The sequence below is a fragment of the Oculina patagonica genome, chromosome 6 (genome assembly GCF_052425735.1).
Source record: "Oculina patagonica isolate OP01 chromosome 6, crgOcupat, whole genome shotgun sequence".
In the NCBI taxonomy this organism is placed as follows: domain Eukaryota; kingdom Metazoa; phylum Cnidaria; class Anthozoa; order Scleractinia; family Oculinidae; genus Oculina; species Oculina patagonica.
This window is the reverse complement of record NC_135763.1, coordinates 23379257-23394886: the sequence shown is the minus strand read 5'-3', so window position 1 is coordinate 23394886 and position 15630 is coordinate 23379257. Positions and strand designations below refer to the sequence as shown.

Sequence of the window (15630 nt, the reverse complement as noted above, 5' to 3'; positions counted from 1 at the left end):
TTCTTAATGAAAACCCTGGTTATACTTAATGCCATTGTTTGTGGGGTACAATAAATTATTGTAACACTGCATGGATATGCAATAAAAGATAAATAAAATAATATAGAATTATGCACTTGTACCAAACACTTGTCATCATTGGTCTTTTGCAAATCTGCTAATTTGATTGATGATCGATGAGCACCCATGCCACATAGGCATGTCATCATGATTTTCAAATTTTGAATATTTTATTAACTATGAAATTATGTAAAAATTATAATTATAAAATATATTTTTTCTGACTGAATAAATACTACTTATTAACCGAGAGTGAGGTCATTACAGGGGAATCTCAGACCGAGGCCTTGATGTATTGACCGAGCGATAGCGAGGTCAATACATCAAGGCCGAGGTCTGAGATTGCCTGTAATGACCGAACGGACGAGGTTAATAAGTTATTTATTATATGGCCTTTTAGCGCTATTCTAAATTGAAATATCTAAATAACACCGAGGTGAAACTCGCTCTCGCTCTCTGTGGCTCTCTTCGTCGCTCATACTAAAGAAGTATCGGTATGCTAATATTTTTCTTTCAGTTGTTGAAAAGATAGTTACATTTTGTCGGTATTTATTGTCGTTCTCGCAATTGCGCTAGTAGTTTTTACTCACAACTCAAAAAACCATATAAAATCCGCCGAGCCGAGAAAATTTTTCATAATGCCCGGTCATTACAAGAAAATAATGCCTGCTCAGCAGCCAATCAGAGCGCGCGTACTATTGTAGCCATATAATAATAAAAGGATAACCTTGCCATAGGCACTATGACTGGGTATAAGTAGAGCATCATTATAAGTGGAAGAGCTGAAAAGCGTGACATCTGTAGGAGTGGTATACTCTCTCATAAATATAGTCTAGAGTATCACATATAATTTTATTCAATTTTGAATTATTAAAAGCCCTTAAAAATATTTTTTAAACAAAAGTACTTAATAAATAGTGTAAAGTTTCTTTAAAATGACTCCAAATGACTGTTATTGCTTAAATATAATTTATGTCCAGAGGGCTCAAAGTTTTAGTACAACACCAAAAATGATTTGGCACCATAAATGTTTTAATAGCTTTAAAGTGCTAATACGATCAAATTTTCGATTTCCATATTTTTACATTTTCGTGTACAATAAGACTTTCTTACTCACCTTGCAAATTTTCAATCCATTACGAACATCAGAAGTCGTTTTGTTTTAACGTTTATTTCCGATATTTTATGGCCGCCATTAAACAACCTTGTTCCAAGGCTTGGTTGCGAATAGGGAGAAAATGACGTCAAAGGCTAAAATACCTCACAGGTTGAAATTATAATAACACTATGTATTGAAAATCACGCGAAAAGCAACAAAAACTTTGGGCTTGTTTTTCGTGCAATTTTCTATGCTGATTGTTATTCTAATTTCAACCCGTGAGGCATTTTAGCCTTTGACGTCATTTTCTCCCTATTCGCAACCAAGCCTTGGAACAAGATTGATTAATGGCGGCCGTAAATTCTCTGGAATAAATGACACAAACAGACTGTAGCTAGAAAGTGTTTACCGAACCATATCAGGTAGATTATCAGCCCACTTGATGAGTATTGCATTTTCCCATAGCAGAAAATAAACCATGACACTATTACAACTACAGTACTGTAGTCCTAATTCTCTTTATGTTCTCAACTAGTACTCTCAGCACTCAACATTTCAAGACATAATTGTTCAGATGTTTGTGCATCAATGTCAAATAACCAGTCATCTATTTCTTCTCTTGTGGGATAACTGGACTGAACTCCATGCACTGTCACAGTGATTGTCGCAATGTTTACTGCTCTGGACACCATCTCAGCAAGAGAGAGCTGAGGATAACATGACATGTAGAATGCTAGAGCTCCTGTCAAGGCATCGCCAGCACCAGTTGTATCCACAACATCCACTTTTGATGTTCTGATATGTGTCATCACTGGAGCTGAAAAAAATAAATATTCAATAAAAAAAATTCAAGGAGAATAAAATCCAGTGAGATTCGAACCCATCGCCCTTGTAACTCCAGTGAAAGGGATGGGGAGAAGTGTAGTAAAAGAACATTGCCCGGTCCAACAGAAAAAAATCCAGGGCAATGGCAAATCAATTTGAACATTACCCCTGGGATTTTACCTGTTGAGAGGCTCATTCACTTCAGTGCAGATGCAGATTACTGTAAAGTTCTGAAGCCGGAAGGTAAAGGTTATGACCCACTGGAAGTAGCAATAAAAATTGGAGGAAAAATTTTTGAAAGTAGTAAACTCAAAACTTAGTTCAGCTTAAAGTTTATGGAAAATATTAATGAGAAATGATAGATTTAAAGAACAGTTCATCAATCATTCCATCCTGACCATTAATTCATCTCTGAAACTTCTACCCTTTTAATCTTGAGTGGGCGGGGAGGGGGAGAGAAGGGGTTCTGAACCTCCCACTTCCCACCCCTTTTGGTAGTGGTTAGCTCCTCTTCATTCCATTTCTTTAATTTGCAAAATATAACAAAATGTTGTGAGTTTTTTTCAATTTCTCTGGGTTTCTGCCACCTTAGGAATTCCGCTTCCACCCTCTCTTCCCCGCTTCCTGCCCCTTTTCTCCCATGCTACTGCCTTCCCATCCTCCTCCACTTAAGTCAGATGAGACAATGTGTGGTTACAAACAATCACAGCAAGATGGATTTTGCTACCTGAAAATCCCCCCCCCCCCCACTCCCCGACATAAGTAAAAGAAGTGACAGGAGAAGTCGCTTAATCTAAAAGTATTGACAGTTATTTTCTAACCTTATGGATATAGCATGGATCAAGGAAACAACAATTTTTCATTATCATTTAGAAACATGCAGTTGCCAAATTACTGCACCATCTAAATGGAAAAGAAGTTCTTTCAAGGAACTCACTTTTATTTTCTGAAGTCAATACAGATGCAATAGCTCCTTGTGATCCAAGAGTCAACACTACATGTGAGGCGCCCTGCTGATGAAGTTTAACAATAACTCCTTTAGTTCCTTCAAAGTCATTTGCTGAGATCTCTGTTAAGCTTTCACCCTCCTCTCTGTTAAGAACTAAAACGTCAGTGTTGGTATAAACAGCTTGTGGTATTGATTCCAGTTTTGGCGAAGGATTAAATAATGTTCTGCTGCCTAATTTTTTGCCATACTGTAAAGCTGCAGCAGCAATCTTGAGAGGTATTCCCTTGTCGCAGACCATTACTGGACAAGATCTTATAACAGTTTCTGCAGCCGTTATGTCTTCTATTGTGAGATGTCTATTTGCTCCAGCAAGGCTGATAAATGCTGGTTCACCAGAACTGTTAACAGCTACAAGAAAAATAAAATAATTTGTAATATTAATAGTCAAATCTCTGCTAATTAACAGGCACCCTGTACATTTAGACAACACCTCCAGTAAGTGAACACTTAGTCATGGCCCCAGCCACATGCAAACACTAATCTCCCAGGGGTAGACACCTCTCCAAAGTGGACACTATTTCAGGTCCCAGGGGTTTTCTGCCGGTCGGTATAAAACGCAGACCATGCAGACTGCAGACTGCAGACTGCAGACCGTGCAGACCGTGCAGACGGTGCAGACCGTGCAGACTGAGTAATTTTTTCTTCTTCTTTTTTTACATTGTGTTTCACAAAACTTTTCACGAACGGTTTCCGAAGTTCGTTTGAAATTCGCGAAGTTCGCTACGAACTTTAGGGGGAATTTCATTATGTAGTTGTCAATCAAATTACGAACTTCGAAACGAAATTGTGAATTTCACGTGCAGCGAAGTTGAAAGGTTGAGGAGTTCGCAAGTTGAGAAGAAGTTCGTCCAGTTTGTTTAATTTGATGCAATGAATCCGTTCCCAGTACAGCAAAAAGCAATCCCAAGTCTAGTAAGGCAGGACATCAACGGACTAAAACTGAAGCAAGGCTGCCCTGAAAATGGTTTGTGAATGTTACAACTGAGTTTTCCCAATGTCACCCGACACCCGACTAAAAATAGATTACAAGTTCTGCCGTGTGCAGTTTCGAAGGGAAAAATTTCAACAGATGAACCGGTTTACATATAAAAATACTGTTTGTGTGTGCCGTAAAAATCTTCTAAAGAGAAAAAAACGTTTTCCTTCTTGAATACACATCAGTTTGGAAAATCTGCGGAAAACCAGAACTTTTCAATTCCGTGTTGTTATACTTCTGTGTTTACACAACACGCAAGTCACGCCATCTGTCTGTTCGTGATAAACTCTGTTCCTCTGAAATAATTTATATTTGCAAAAAAAATAAGCTTTGGTTAAAAATTTTTTTTACTAATAAACAACACTTGCTTTGGAACAATTGAAATGTGTATTTATTTACGAATTACTTATATTTTATTATTAAGGACAGTGTAAAAAATTTTGGGGGATTTCTCAAGAAAACCCTGTATTCCCAAAGCATAACTACCAACCGAAGCATTTGTTTACGTTATAAAATTGAACTAGAAACCTGAACTTAACAAATAAACTGCTATATCCGACCAGTTCGTTTCACCTATAACTTAAAATGTTCCAATGTTTACAGTGTAACGCGCTCTCTGACAGTAGAAGAAAACTCAACAAGCTGGAAGCTAAATAAAATAATCCTTGACCTTGAAGCCAACTTTAGATGATTTCCTGCCTTCCTGGACTTGAAATTGCCTTTCCTTGTACCGTGAACGGATTCATTTCACCAAATTAAACAAACTGGACGAACTTCTTCTCAACTTGCGAACTCCTCAACCTTTCAACTTCGCTGCACGTGAAATTCACAATTTCGTTTCGAAGTTCGTAATTTGATTGACAACTACATAATGAAATTCCCCCTAAAGTTCGTAGCGAACTTCGCGAATTTCAAACGAACTTCGGAAACCGTTCGTGAAAAGTTTTGTGAAACACAATGTAAAAAAAGAAGAAAAAAAAAATTACTCAGTCTGCACGGTCTGCACCGTCTGGACGGTCTGCACGGTCTGCAGTCTGCAGTATGCAGTCTGCAGTCTGCATGGTCTGCGTTTTATACCGACCGGTTTTCTGCTTACGGAAGGATGGACTAAAGGATTTTCCTCAGAGAGGCCTATTCCCTTTATGTGCCTTTAAAAGAGATTTGGCACTCGGTAGGATATGGTTTTTCAGAGTTTGCTCTTGATTTCATTTGGGACGATTATAAAGATTAGTTCACCCTTTTAACAATTCCCCTGGTCAGGCTGGGGGTGAACCCCTGGGAAAATGACATTAATATATATATAGTGGTTATTGCCTAAAGGAAATAGAAAACATTTTAGCCACCCATGTTTCTTAAACTCAAAAGAATCAAAAAAGAAACACAGTCAAAATATTTTCTTTAAGTTTTCTTCTCAATACAGCTGTGAAAACGTGCAAAGCTGAGAAGTGCTGTTTTACACAGGAACTGTTAACAGCTGAGAAAAAAATACTTTGCATACATGTTGATCAGTTTTCCGCAAGTACCAGGGTCATTCCATTTTACATCTACCCCCCACCCCCAAGGAAAAAAAAAATCAAAGTGCTGACACGATGTCCCCATCCAAAATAACCCGATTTTTCTTAACTCATCAGAAAAAAAAAACAGCCTTTTCCCTAACCCTTTAGAAATATTCGAAAGATCAAAGAATGCCGACGGAGCTACCTCTTCCAGAAAAAACTTTCAGCACAAATTATGTGCGCAAAGTGCTGAACCTTTCCTGGGTATACGTAAACTGGACTTAAACTAAGTATAATACCTTACCTATGCTAGTGATACCTGTCTCTGCTTTATCAGTAACCGAAATAAAATCAGTGTTAACCCCAAACTTCTTAAAATTCTGTATCGTGTCTTCCCCAAATTGATCGTTGCCAATTTTGGCGACCATAGCTGTATTTGCTCCAAGCTTCTGAGCCATCACACACTGATTTGCCGCTTTGCCACCAAAGTCTAATTGAAATTTTGTTCCTTTGACTGTCTCGTCAAATTTTGGAAAATGAGGAACATAACTTATCATGTCCACAAAGCACGAGCCGATAACAACAACATCGAACCTGCCATCCGCCATTTTTGCTCCAAGCGACAAAAAACTCTTGTTACCAGGGTCCCCTGAAATGATATTTTTGTCCCGTTCGATATTTCTTACTTCTTTCGAAATTTCGAACAAATTGACAATTTTTAGCTTAAAATGTCAAAGAATGTTGGTAAATTTTCACTTTTATTTCACAAAAAAAAATCTATGGAAAATAATTAGTGTAATTCTGAGAGTCCCCTTACCCTACCCCAGGGAAGTTTGAGAAAACAAGTCAACTGTGTACTTCCATTGCGGGCTCAGGCGCACACATGTCGCCATTTTGATATTTCTCGCTTTTGTGGTCTTTGAGCTCTTTGTCCGTTTTTCCTGTGACAGATTTCTTTAGAATGACTTTAAGTTGCTGATTACTTAATCCTTCACTGCTGAACTCACTACCGATATGTAAAACTTTCAAAAGTAATGGAAATGGTGGCCAACACGCTACATCTCGACCAAGGCCGTGTTTCGAAACGAAGCGCATCACCGAGAATTCTGACACATTTTGTGGAAGGATTTGTTATACAAGAAAGCAACTATCCCTTCACGGTAAGACTGCTATCATCTTATTTTCACGTGGGAATGTATATAATATAAGTTTAGCTTCTAAAATCTCGTAAAAATTTACTTATAGCGCCTGGCAATTGTTGTTAATGTAAACTTAATTTACAGGTGTTTTTGGCTATATTGACTCAGTTTTTCGCGTGATAAAAGCTTTCATGTTGCTTAGATTATTTTACTTTCTTAAATGCTAAGCGGTGATACATACCATACTGCCCTATCGACTACACAGTTATCTTAATTTAACAAAAATAAATCTGAAGCTAAAAACGACAATAATTCCCCCCCTCTTTGATTACTCCTTTAGCTGATGTCTTTTTATACAAATAATTTTACTCATTAGATCCTCCATATCTTAAACATAGACATTATAATGTTAGATTCTTGAGATGTGCAATGATTTTCTATATTATTATCTGTGATTTTATGCCAAATATTGCGAGGTTAATCTAAAAAACAAAGACTCGCCTAGCTAGGCCATCACCTGTGAACAAATTATGCAGCATTCAAATTATAAACTTTTTCTGCTAACACCACTCACTAGCATTGGCTTAGCTGCTCTGTTTTCAAATGCATGCTGCTTCAACTTTCCCATGAGTACAATTGTATTAGCCACAACCTGAGTCGTAATTCCTTGGCGCACCTTTTTCAACAGCTATTACTTGACAAATTCATTATAGTGAAATGAATGTTAAGAAATAGAGAACCCTCTTCCCTCAAAATAAATGTTACAAAATATACAGGGAAGCATTTTTTCACATCACACAACATTGTAAAGGAAAAACACCAACCATCCCAAGAATTGTGTATGGGATAATAGCAATAAACAGATTAAATGGGTACATGTACCTGCCATAAGCAGACACCTGCTGTAAGAGGACCACTTCCCATAACCAGACACTTACCATAAGCAAACACCTCCCATAATGACACCTACTCAAGCAAATGCCTCTCATAAGCAGACACCTTTTTGTGTGAGGCACCCTAAACCCATAAGCAGACACTAGTTGGACCAGGGGCGGATACAGGGGGGTGGATAGGGTGGATATCCACCCCCCATTTTTCAGTAAAAAAAATCGAAATGTCACTTTATTTGAAACAGAAAATAAATAAAGAAAGAAAAATTAGCTCTCGCTCATGTCTGGTTGTTGTTACGCCACGTTTCGCCGTCTGCCGCCACTTAGGGTTAGGGTTAGGGTCAGGGTTAGGCCCTAATGGTCTGCCATCCACCCCCCTTTTGAAATCCTGGATCCGCCCCAACATACCACCCATAAGCATAACAGGACACCCCCTGCAAACATCTCCCATTATAAAGAGATGCTTCTTGTAAGAAAACAACTCTGTAGGTGAAGCTCATGAACAGAATACATTGTTATGATACTTCATCAGATGTCAGAACTGACATATATTATGAAAATCAATTAGCGAGTGCTAAATGTGACAGAAATTGTAAGTTAATAATCAAACAAATTGACTGATGTTCTTTTTACTTGAAAACCTGTTGATAGTCTGGAGATGACACTGAAGTAGTTAACCAAGACCAGCTTAATGACAACCAAAATTATGAAAATGGAGATGTGGAGATGGATGTTGGTTTTGAGGGTAAGTACATTTATAATGAACATAATTTGTATTTGAAGTTTTTTTTTTCTTTTTATTTGCAGTAAAAAATTGACTGATGACGAGTATTGAGAAAATACTGTATTCCTTTTTTTCTTTATTTATGTCCATACTTTGTCTTTGGCCATTAATATTGCTCATCTATATTGCTGAATCCTTGGTGGAATAAGTGTTGAATTAAACTGCTGGTTCTGGCCCATTTCCCCCATCAGGATAAAGGCTGTATGTCTAATAAGTCAAGTAAACTGTTGGTTCTCTTTGTTATTACTCAGCTGAAAGCCCATCAAGTAATGACGAAGTATTTAATGACGTGTTTGTGGATGACTCCAACATGGGGCACTGTGAACAGTGTGGCCGCCTAACAGAAACTCTCCACCACAGAGGTCCCAAGAGGTTCTGCTCAACTTCTTGTGCAAGAAGATATAGTGTAAGCTGCTCACGTAAGATGGTAGCATTTCATGCTCGTTCCCGGGGTGGACGACACTCCAGTGCGAACCAACTAACCTCAGATAGAAAGTCGTCTTATTCTTTACCCATGGTGAGTTCGCGATTTTTTTGTCCTCAAAATCACTCACCACCCATCCCCCCTAAGGCTTCATTCAGTCTCATTCATTTTCTTTTCACTTCCTATGCCAACTGCCTTCAACAAAATTCAGTAAAACATGTCACCTGTAGGCAATTTTAAATCAATCCCAACAGTTTTATTTTATACTCCATTCTTCATAGTTTGAAGTTGGTGATTATTGGTAATTTTTAAAAAGTTACATGTATTTATGTCATGAAATGAAGCTACAAAATGGGTTTCTATAACAATGTTTGCATATCGCTTCAAGTACAAGGTAGGAGTTAAAGCACTTCACGTTTATAAACAACATTTAATATAATTGGTAATGGATGTATTTTGTTTCTTTCCTAGTATTATGACCAACAGGCCGGTCCATACATGGTAGATGCCTCTATTCAAGTAAATGAGTTTGGTAAGTAAACAGAGTTTTGTTTTTAGAGCAGTTCTCAATTAAGTGTCCTAAAACCAAAAGCAAAGCCTTCTCTCTGGCACAAAACCTATTCAACCAATCAAAACTTGAAGCAAACCCATGTAGCCAGCGCAAAGCATGGAAAAACGTGTGCAAGCAAGTCACCAATCGAACACCAATCGTTTGATTGGGTTCGGTAATCGAACAAAATCGAACATCTATTTTGCTGTGATTGCTTCGATTTTAAAACCAATTGAACTAATCGAACACAATCGAACTCAATACGATTTGATTTTGTTTGGAAACCGTCTCTTGATAAGTAAAACAGGCAGGACTAATCAGGGGGACGGTGCACCATACAAATATGTCCGCAATATTAACAAACAGGAGTTCGGTAATCGATCGTTCGATTGAGTACGATTGTCGACTGTTCGGTAATCGAACGAAAAAAAAACTACGAGCTCCCCTTCGACAGTTTTGTTCGATTGACCAAATTTTATTGTGAGTTCGATTATGTTTGATAAAAAAAGAAAATTTTTAAATGAAAATTAGAAAGAGTAAAAAGATAATTATTTTTTAACTAATCAGGTGTAAAACCGAACCCAATTGAACGAATTGGTGTTTGATCGGGTTCGATTACCGAACGTTCGATTCTTTACCTTGCCACTTCTCCTTATCTTTTTCTTCAGTAAGGATGCGCCGGGTAACAGGACATTTGTGATTGGCTTTATGTGATTTCGTTTTGATTTAACAACAATCATAAGAGAAAAAAAAAAAAAACAAAAAAATATATAAAAAATAAAATTCTAAGTTATTCAAATAGATAACTAATCAGCCATTTTTCAAAGATATGGTGTGAAACACATTTTATGCATTGGAGGCATCAAAATGAGCCACAAAATGGAGGCATGTATTTGCACGTGCCCCATAATTATAATGACATCTACCAGGTTTAATAATTAACTATTATATGAAGCATAAGTAACAGCTCTGCACACAATGGCAATGCTGTAAATGTTAAGTTATGAACCAGGAGTAAATGTTTGTTGTGCCCTCGCCATTCTCCAGACTTTGTTCACGCACACATCTGAAGTTGTACGACCTAAGGGACTCTGAGAACAAACTCAATGTTCCACTACTGCGCACTAACTATTACAAAAATAGCTTTACCTATAGCGGCGCAATCTTATGGAACAGTTCCAACTTAAGTCAAGCAGTGTCCCTTGGGCAATTTGAAGATTTATTTAAACAAGTACTCTAAGGCACGGCATTCATGGAAAGCAGCTTTTCTTATATCTTATCATCTTAGAATTTAAGTATTTATGTAAATTAGGATTATATGTACAGTATTTTTAAAAGGTGATGATTTATCCGTCTAGAAATAAAGATTACCTTTGTGTGAACAAAGTACCGGAACTGGTATCTCCATAACTTGGTTTTCCAATTTTCCATGTGTTTTGTCTGTTTCATGTAATCTTGATAGCCATCGTATGAGTGACTAAATAAAGGATTGGTTCCAGACATTTAGATTTTTTTTTTTCAAAGTGAAAAAAGAAACATACATTGTTAAGAAGAGATTCGTGTTACCCTTACAATTATTGAAGAGCTAACCATTCTTGAGTCAACGGTATTTAGGCTAATTGGAGAGCTATTAAGGCTTACTGGAGCTCCTTCTGCTGGCTAATTGGAAGTTATTTAGCTTATCTTGGTTGCCATTAGGTGAAGGAGGCGAGGGGGACCCCGAGAAAACTAAGGGCAGGATATGGGATTTTTAAGGGATGGAAATCTGGAGTAAAAGATATGAGAAGTGGGAAGTTCATAACCCCTGTTTCCCCCTCCCCCTCCTCCACGTTTAGGCTAACCGAAGTGCTATTTGGGCTAACTGGAGTGCTATTGATAAATTAATAGTCTAACCGTTACCAGTGCATTTGGAGCTTTGACGCCATATTGCATATTGTTTCTTAATTGTTTCACGTGGAAAGCCAAAATGGCTTGGGGATGAATTTGATTATTCTGCATGTGGAATTAAAAACTAACAGCAAAGTTTTCCACCGAAACTGGGGAGTAATTGATCATTCGCTGTATTTATTTAATAACTTCCCGTTTAAGGGAGTGTTAGAATTTTCGAAAACTGTTATGAAGTTGTGTTGATTGAAACAAAATCCTAGAAAATGAACCGTACTTTTTAGTTAGGACCCAAACGTTTGTTCTCAGTCTAGTGTTAATAAGCGGCAATTTGTTTGGTTCGTTGTTAAATCAATGTCTTTTGAATTGACTGGTTTTAGAAGCCTGCTCCCCAGAGCGGCGTGTTTTTTATTGCGTGCTTTTCTTTGAACTTTACCTTCGTAACAGAAGCAGCAGAACTTATTGTTTCATTGGTAGGCTCAAAAAATGTGGGGATCAATTAGCCCTCCCTTTTTGTCCGCCTGCTAACGCGCATATTTTAATATTTACAATTTATCAGTTGTCCGTGTTCCAAATTGTTTGTTTGTTTTTTGTTTTGTTTTGTTTTTATTGTTCTTTTTTGTACAAGAAAAGTATTACATTTAGCAATTATTATTCAACTTTTCTTCCTTTAAGAAGCCATTCTTCACGTAACAAGAAATCAATTTTTGCGCGTTTCCAGGACAATATGTTGACATTAGTTGGTATGTCTCTTTTCTTATCGTGTGTAAGTTATTCATACCCGATACGACAAAACAATTACCGTCCTGGCTCTTAGTCATTTGCCAGGTGTACTTGAAGGAGTAAAAGGCCACTGCGTTGCAGTTAAACGCTTCAAAAATGGGAAACGAAATGTCTGATCAAAAGAAGGCTAAGGGCAAGCCAAAAGAAGAAGCGCCCAGAAATGGTCCGGACGGTGAGGCGATACAGAGTGAAGAGACTGATCAAACAGGTAGTTAGCGATGCCCGTTTGTTTGCTTTTCAAAGTACCGCCGTTTAGACAGCAATTGATAACGCGCACTTCGTCGGAAGAAGCTCGAGAATTTTAACGTTTTTTCAACTAAACGGCAGTCAATATTGCAAGATTTCTCGTGATTCGCTCGCGACAGGAAGAAATTTTGCGTCGTGCTGGTTTAATCTTGTGGATTCGAGTTAATTTGCCTCCCGGTTCAACGCGGCATTTTCAGTGATATCAACTTTATAGTGTACATCTTAGATATATATTTGCCAATATTGAACGATAGTAAAGCGACTGGTGCTCTTTTAATTCTTTAAATCATCCACTTGTTAAATTTATTATCACCTGGATGTAAGAAATTGATATTTACAACTCTGATTTAGCGGGGCATGTTGTTTCATATCTGTTTTCTTTATTTCATTACAAATTAATTTAAAATCGCTGGTAGAAATTTCTTGATTTTTTTTTAATGTTATGTAAATGATTTTGTTTACTTTTCTTTTTCAAAGCCTTAACCGTAAAGCAGCTTTCTTTCTTATTATTTTATCTCACATTTAACATTTCACTGCCTATTAATCTTGCCGGTTTCATGACATTTCCCTGCAAAGTTTGCCGGTTCAAGAAGCAATACCGTTATGCGAGCTTTTAGCACTTTTGTTGCAAATTAATTTAACTGTCTCGTTTTCGCCCTAACTTCGTTGATTTTGTTGAAAATTGATCTAACGCCTTATATTGAATAATTTTAGAGCAAGAAAATTGAATATGGAATCGCCGTAAAAGACATGAAATTCGCGTAAATGAAATTAAAAAAGTACAATAATTGTCTTTTACTATGATCCTGCTGAAATTTACGTGGGACGGGTTGTGTAATGATTTGGGTTCATCACCAAACCTTAAGGCAGTCACGCTTGAAACAACCAATAAGTACTGAATAAAAAAACTTGTAACCGTTAGCAACCGCGGAAAATTTAGAAAGCCATTTCACGGTTGGTTTTTATTGGCACCGGATTGGTCAAGAAAACAATGACTTTGCTGTGATTGGCTGGAACATCTGGAGCATAATTTTCAAGATCTAATTGTAGAATTTATTGAAAGCGAAGCCAATGCTAACAATTATATCGATAGTCATGAAAAAATGACTTTGATATCGTTGGAAGTTGCTACGCTAATAATTAAATACAGTGGAGATGTTGCGAAATTACAATTATGAAATTGTTAACATTTGACAGCACGGTAGGCTTTTCCAGCCATCAAATTTATATCAAAGTGACTATCTATCCTTTTAATTTGTCCATTTCCTGTATTTTTTTCTTTTTAACAGACACAGTTCACCCGTTGAATTTTGACTGGACACGGAGTGATGTTGAACCGCTGTGGTTGTATGAACACGTTGAAGCCGCCAAGTGGAATGTACAGGAGGTTGCCGCCTTCGTGAAGTGAGTTTTTCCCCTATCAATTTCTTGCTTTTAAAGATCACGTGATATCTAGTGTAACAGGCACACAAACTAAGACAATGCAAAATTCGCTGTTTTTGATAACTGATGGCTCTATCACCTTAAGTTGTTTTCCATGCGAGAACGTCTTGTTAATCCAAGAGATCGTACGTTAATAATTCAGTTGGGGCAGAAGGCAAATTTTCCGAGGAAAAATTGCCAGTGCGTGCGGGAAGTCAACTCGCGCTTTTAGTGGCATGTCCATCCCCTCAGCCGTGTAAAGAACGCCTTTTGTGTTCTAAGCACAATTCAAGACAATAATATAATCACTTTAAAAAAATGTTGTGCGAGAACGGTCCAAATCACAATTCTATTTTATAAAATATCGTCTTATATATGTAGACGCACGCACTCGTTAGAAAGATATGGATTGAAAATGTGGTTTACGTCTGGTTGGCTAAATGCCAACTTCATATTTCCAGTTAACACTGCTTTTGCCCGTAATCATTTATTGCCCGCGTTTTACGCGCTTACAAAGTAAAAAATGGCGCGAAAACAGTGGCATGTGCCATCTGTTTCTTGCGTCTATTGGCTAAGCGCTGACCACCCTTGCCATATATGGACAGATGCGTTCACACGGAGAAAAGAAAAATGGCGCGAAAATTTTCACTAACTTACTTGCTATTGCTCGTGAAAAGCCCTATGTAGCTTGTGCGCCGGAAACTTTATTTCGATCCTCGGTATATTCTTGGTAAATTGAACAATTTTCGTTATCTACAGGTCCCTGAACGGCTGCTCTGAGTACGCAGACTCGTTCGTGTCGCAGGAGATTGACGGCCAGGCACTGATGCTTCTCCGAGAGGAACACATGGTGGTCGCTATGCACATGAAACTTGGCCCTGCGCTCAAAATTGTCGCCAATGTGAACGCCATGAAGAGAGAAGCACTCAAGGAGCATCAGTAGTTTCTAAAGGATAGCCATACATATTTGTTATTTAACTGAAAAAAAAGAAAGGGTGGAGCGATGTTTTATAGAATTGAACAAAAGTTTATAAGGTTGAAGCGTTAATTCTTTCGTTGATCAATAAGGGCAGAAATTTGTTATGGCTAGTGTTTCTTGCAGGAAGCCATACTAGTTACTGTCTTGTGAGGAAGTCATTCCCAGCAGTTCTTGCTTACTGCTATGACGAGTCAGATATCTGATAGTCGCTTCACTTTCTTGCTCGTTACGGACTTTCATTTAGAGAAGCGAAATGTTTGGTTTAAGATATTTTATTCTACGTTATTTATGTAGAGAACAACCAAACATTATTTTACCCTATGATAAAGTGCGGCAGGTTTTTTTTTTCTGGTTACACTTTCCCGCTGCATTTGTAGAAGCTTTTAAACAAGCGTTTGCAAAGGAAAAATCTCTCTACTGATAGGAAGACGTTGTTGCAGCGAATGCTTTATCACATTTTTCAATCTTTAGGAAATTTTTTACCCTTTGACGCCTCAAAGTAGAAGACTATAATATCACAAACAGTTGTAGAAATACTGTAGATATGTACATTTTATCTCGGGAAACTACCGTGTGCTCGTGAAGTTGACCAATGATCGCATGGTTCGCTTACGGTTAGAAAAGTAACCGTTAGTTTTGTCTTTAATGGTTAGAAGAACTCTTTCTCTGTGGATCGTTTGTTGTGATAATGTTTGTGGTTACCGATGTTGTACTTGACTCATCTTTGTTTTGTAGACGGAAATGCTGTTAAATTAAACCATATATCCTAACATTATGCTGTGTTTATGTTATTGTAACCTTAATCAAAATATCTCCCTTGGTCTTAATTAACCTACTCTTCACCTCGTGACCAGATTTCCTCGCGCTTAAAGGAGTAAGGAGATCTGGGTGTGAGTTCACCTCATTTCACCAGTTGTTGAAGTAGTGAGGAGATCTTGGTGTGAGTTCACCAGTTGTTGCTTGTTCGTTACCATTCTCGCCCCCCAGAGCCGCTTGTCCCTCTTAGCTGGCAGAACCGGGCACGAGGAACAAGTGGCTCTGGGGACACAAAGGCTTAAAACCGG

The 15630-nt window shown here is 37.8% G+C and overlaps 2 protein-coding genes across 3 annotated transcripts; one reads left to right on the top strand and one right to left on the bottom strand.

The window, feature by feature from the left end:
- Positions 1–1539: 1539 nt before the first annotated feature.
- Positions 1540–6073, bottom strand: LOC144657153 (ribokinase-like). The gene is made up of 3 exons (XM_078517461.1): positions 5770–6073; positions 2922–3341; positions 1540–1976 (listed from the first exon to the last, which is right to left on the bottom strand). The coding sequence occupies exons 1-3, from the start codon at positions 6071–6073 to the stop codon at positions 1687–1689; spliced, it is 1014 nt and encodes a 337-aa protein (XP_078373587.1). The 3' UTR covers positions 1540–1686.
- Positions 6074–6344: 271 nt separating this feature from the next.
- On the top strand, positions 6345–15341 carry LOC144657169 (polyhomeotic-like protein 1). 2 transcript variants are annotated; one of them, XM_078517480.1, is made up of 6 exons: positions 6345–6625; positions 8146–8239; positions 8530–8684; positions 9174–9234; positions 13455–13569; positions 14347–15341. In XM_078517480.1, the coding sequence occupies exons 1-6, from the start codon at positions 6500–6502 to the stop codon at positions 14528–14530; spliced, it is 735 nt and encodes a 244-aa protein (XP_078373606.1). In that variant the 5' UTR covers positions 6345–6499; the 3' UTR covers positions 14531–15341. The 2 variants fall into 2 exon arrangements, with proteins under 2 accessions (XP_078373606.1, XP_078373605.1); XM_078517479.1 differs by having other exon boundaries at positions 8530–8795.
- The last annotated feature ends 289 nt before the right edge of the window (positions 15342–15630 follow it).

Coding starts and splice junctions, on each gene's coding strand:
- LOC144657153 (XM_078517461.1), bottom strand. CDS start 6,073: ATGGCGGATGGCAGGTTCGATGTTGTTGTTATCGGCTCGTGCTTTGTG. Junction 3,342..5,769: donor GACAGGTATCACTAGCATAG/GTAAGGTATTAT, acceptor TTTTTCTTGTAG/CTGTTAACAGTTCTGGTGAA. Junction 1,977..2,921: donor ATTGACTTCAGAAAATAAAA/GTGAGTTCCTTG, acceptor TATTTTTTTCAG/CTCCAGTGATGACACATATC.
- LOC144657169 (XM_078517479.1), top strand. CDS start 6,500: ATGGAAATGGTGGCCAACACGCTACATCTCGACCAAGGCCGTGTTTCG. Junction 6,626..8,145: donor AAAGCAACTATCCCTTCACG/GTAAGACTGCTA, acceptor ACCTGTTGATAG/TCTGGAGATGACACTGAAGT. Junction 13,570..14,346: donor GAGGTTGCCGCCTTCGTGAA/GTGAGTTTTTCC, acceptor CGTTATCTACAG/GTCCCTGAACGGCTGCTCTG.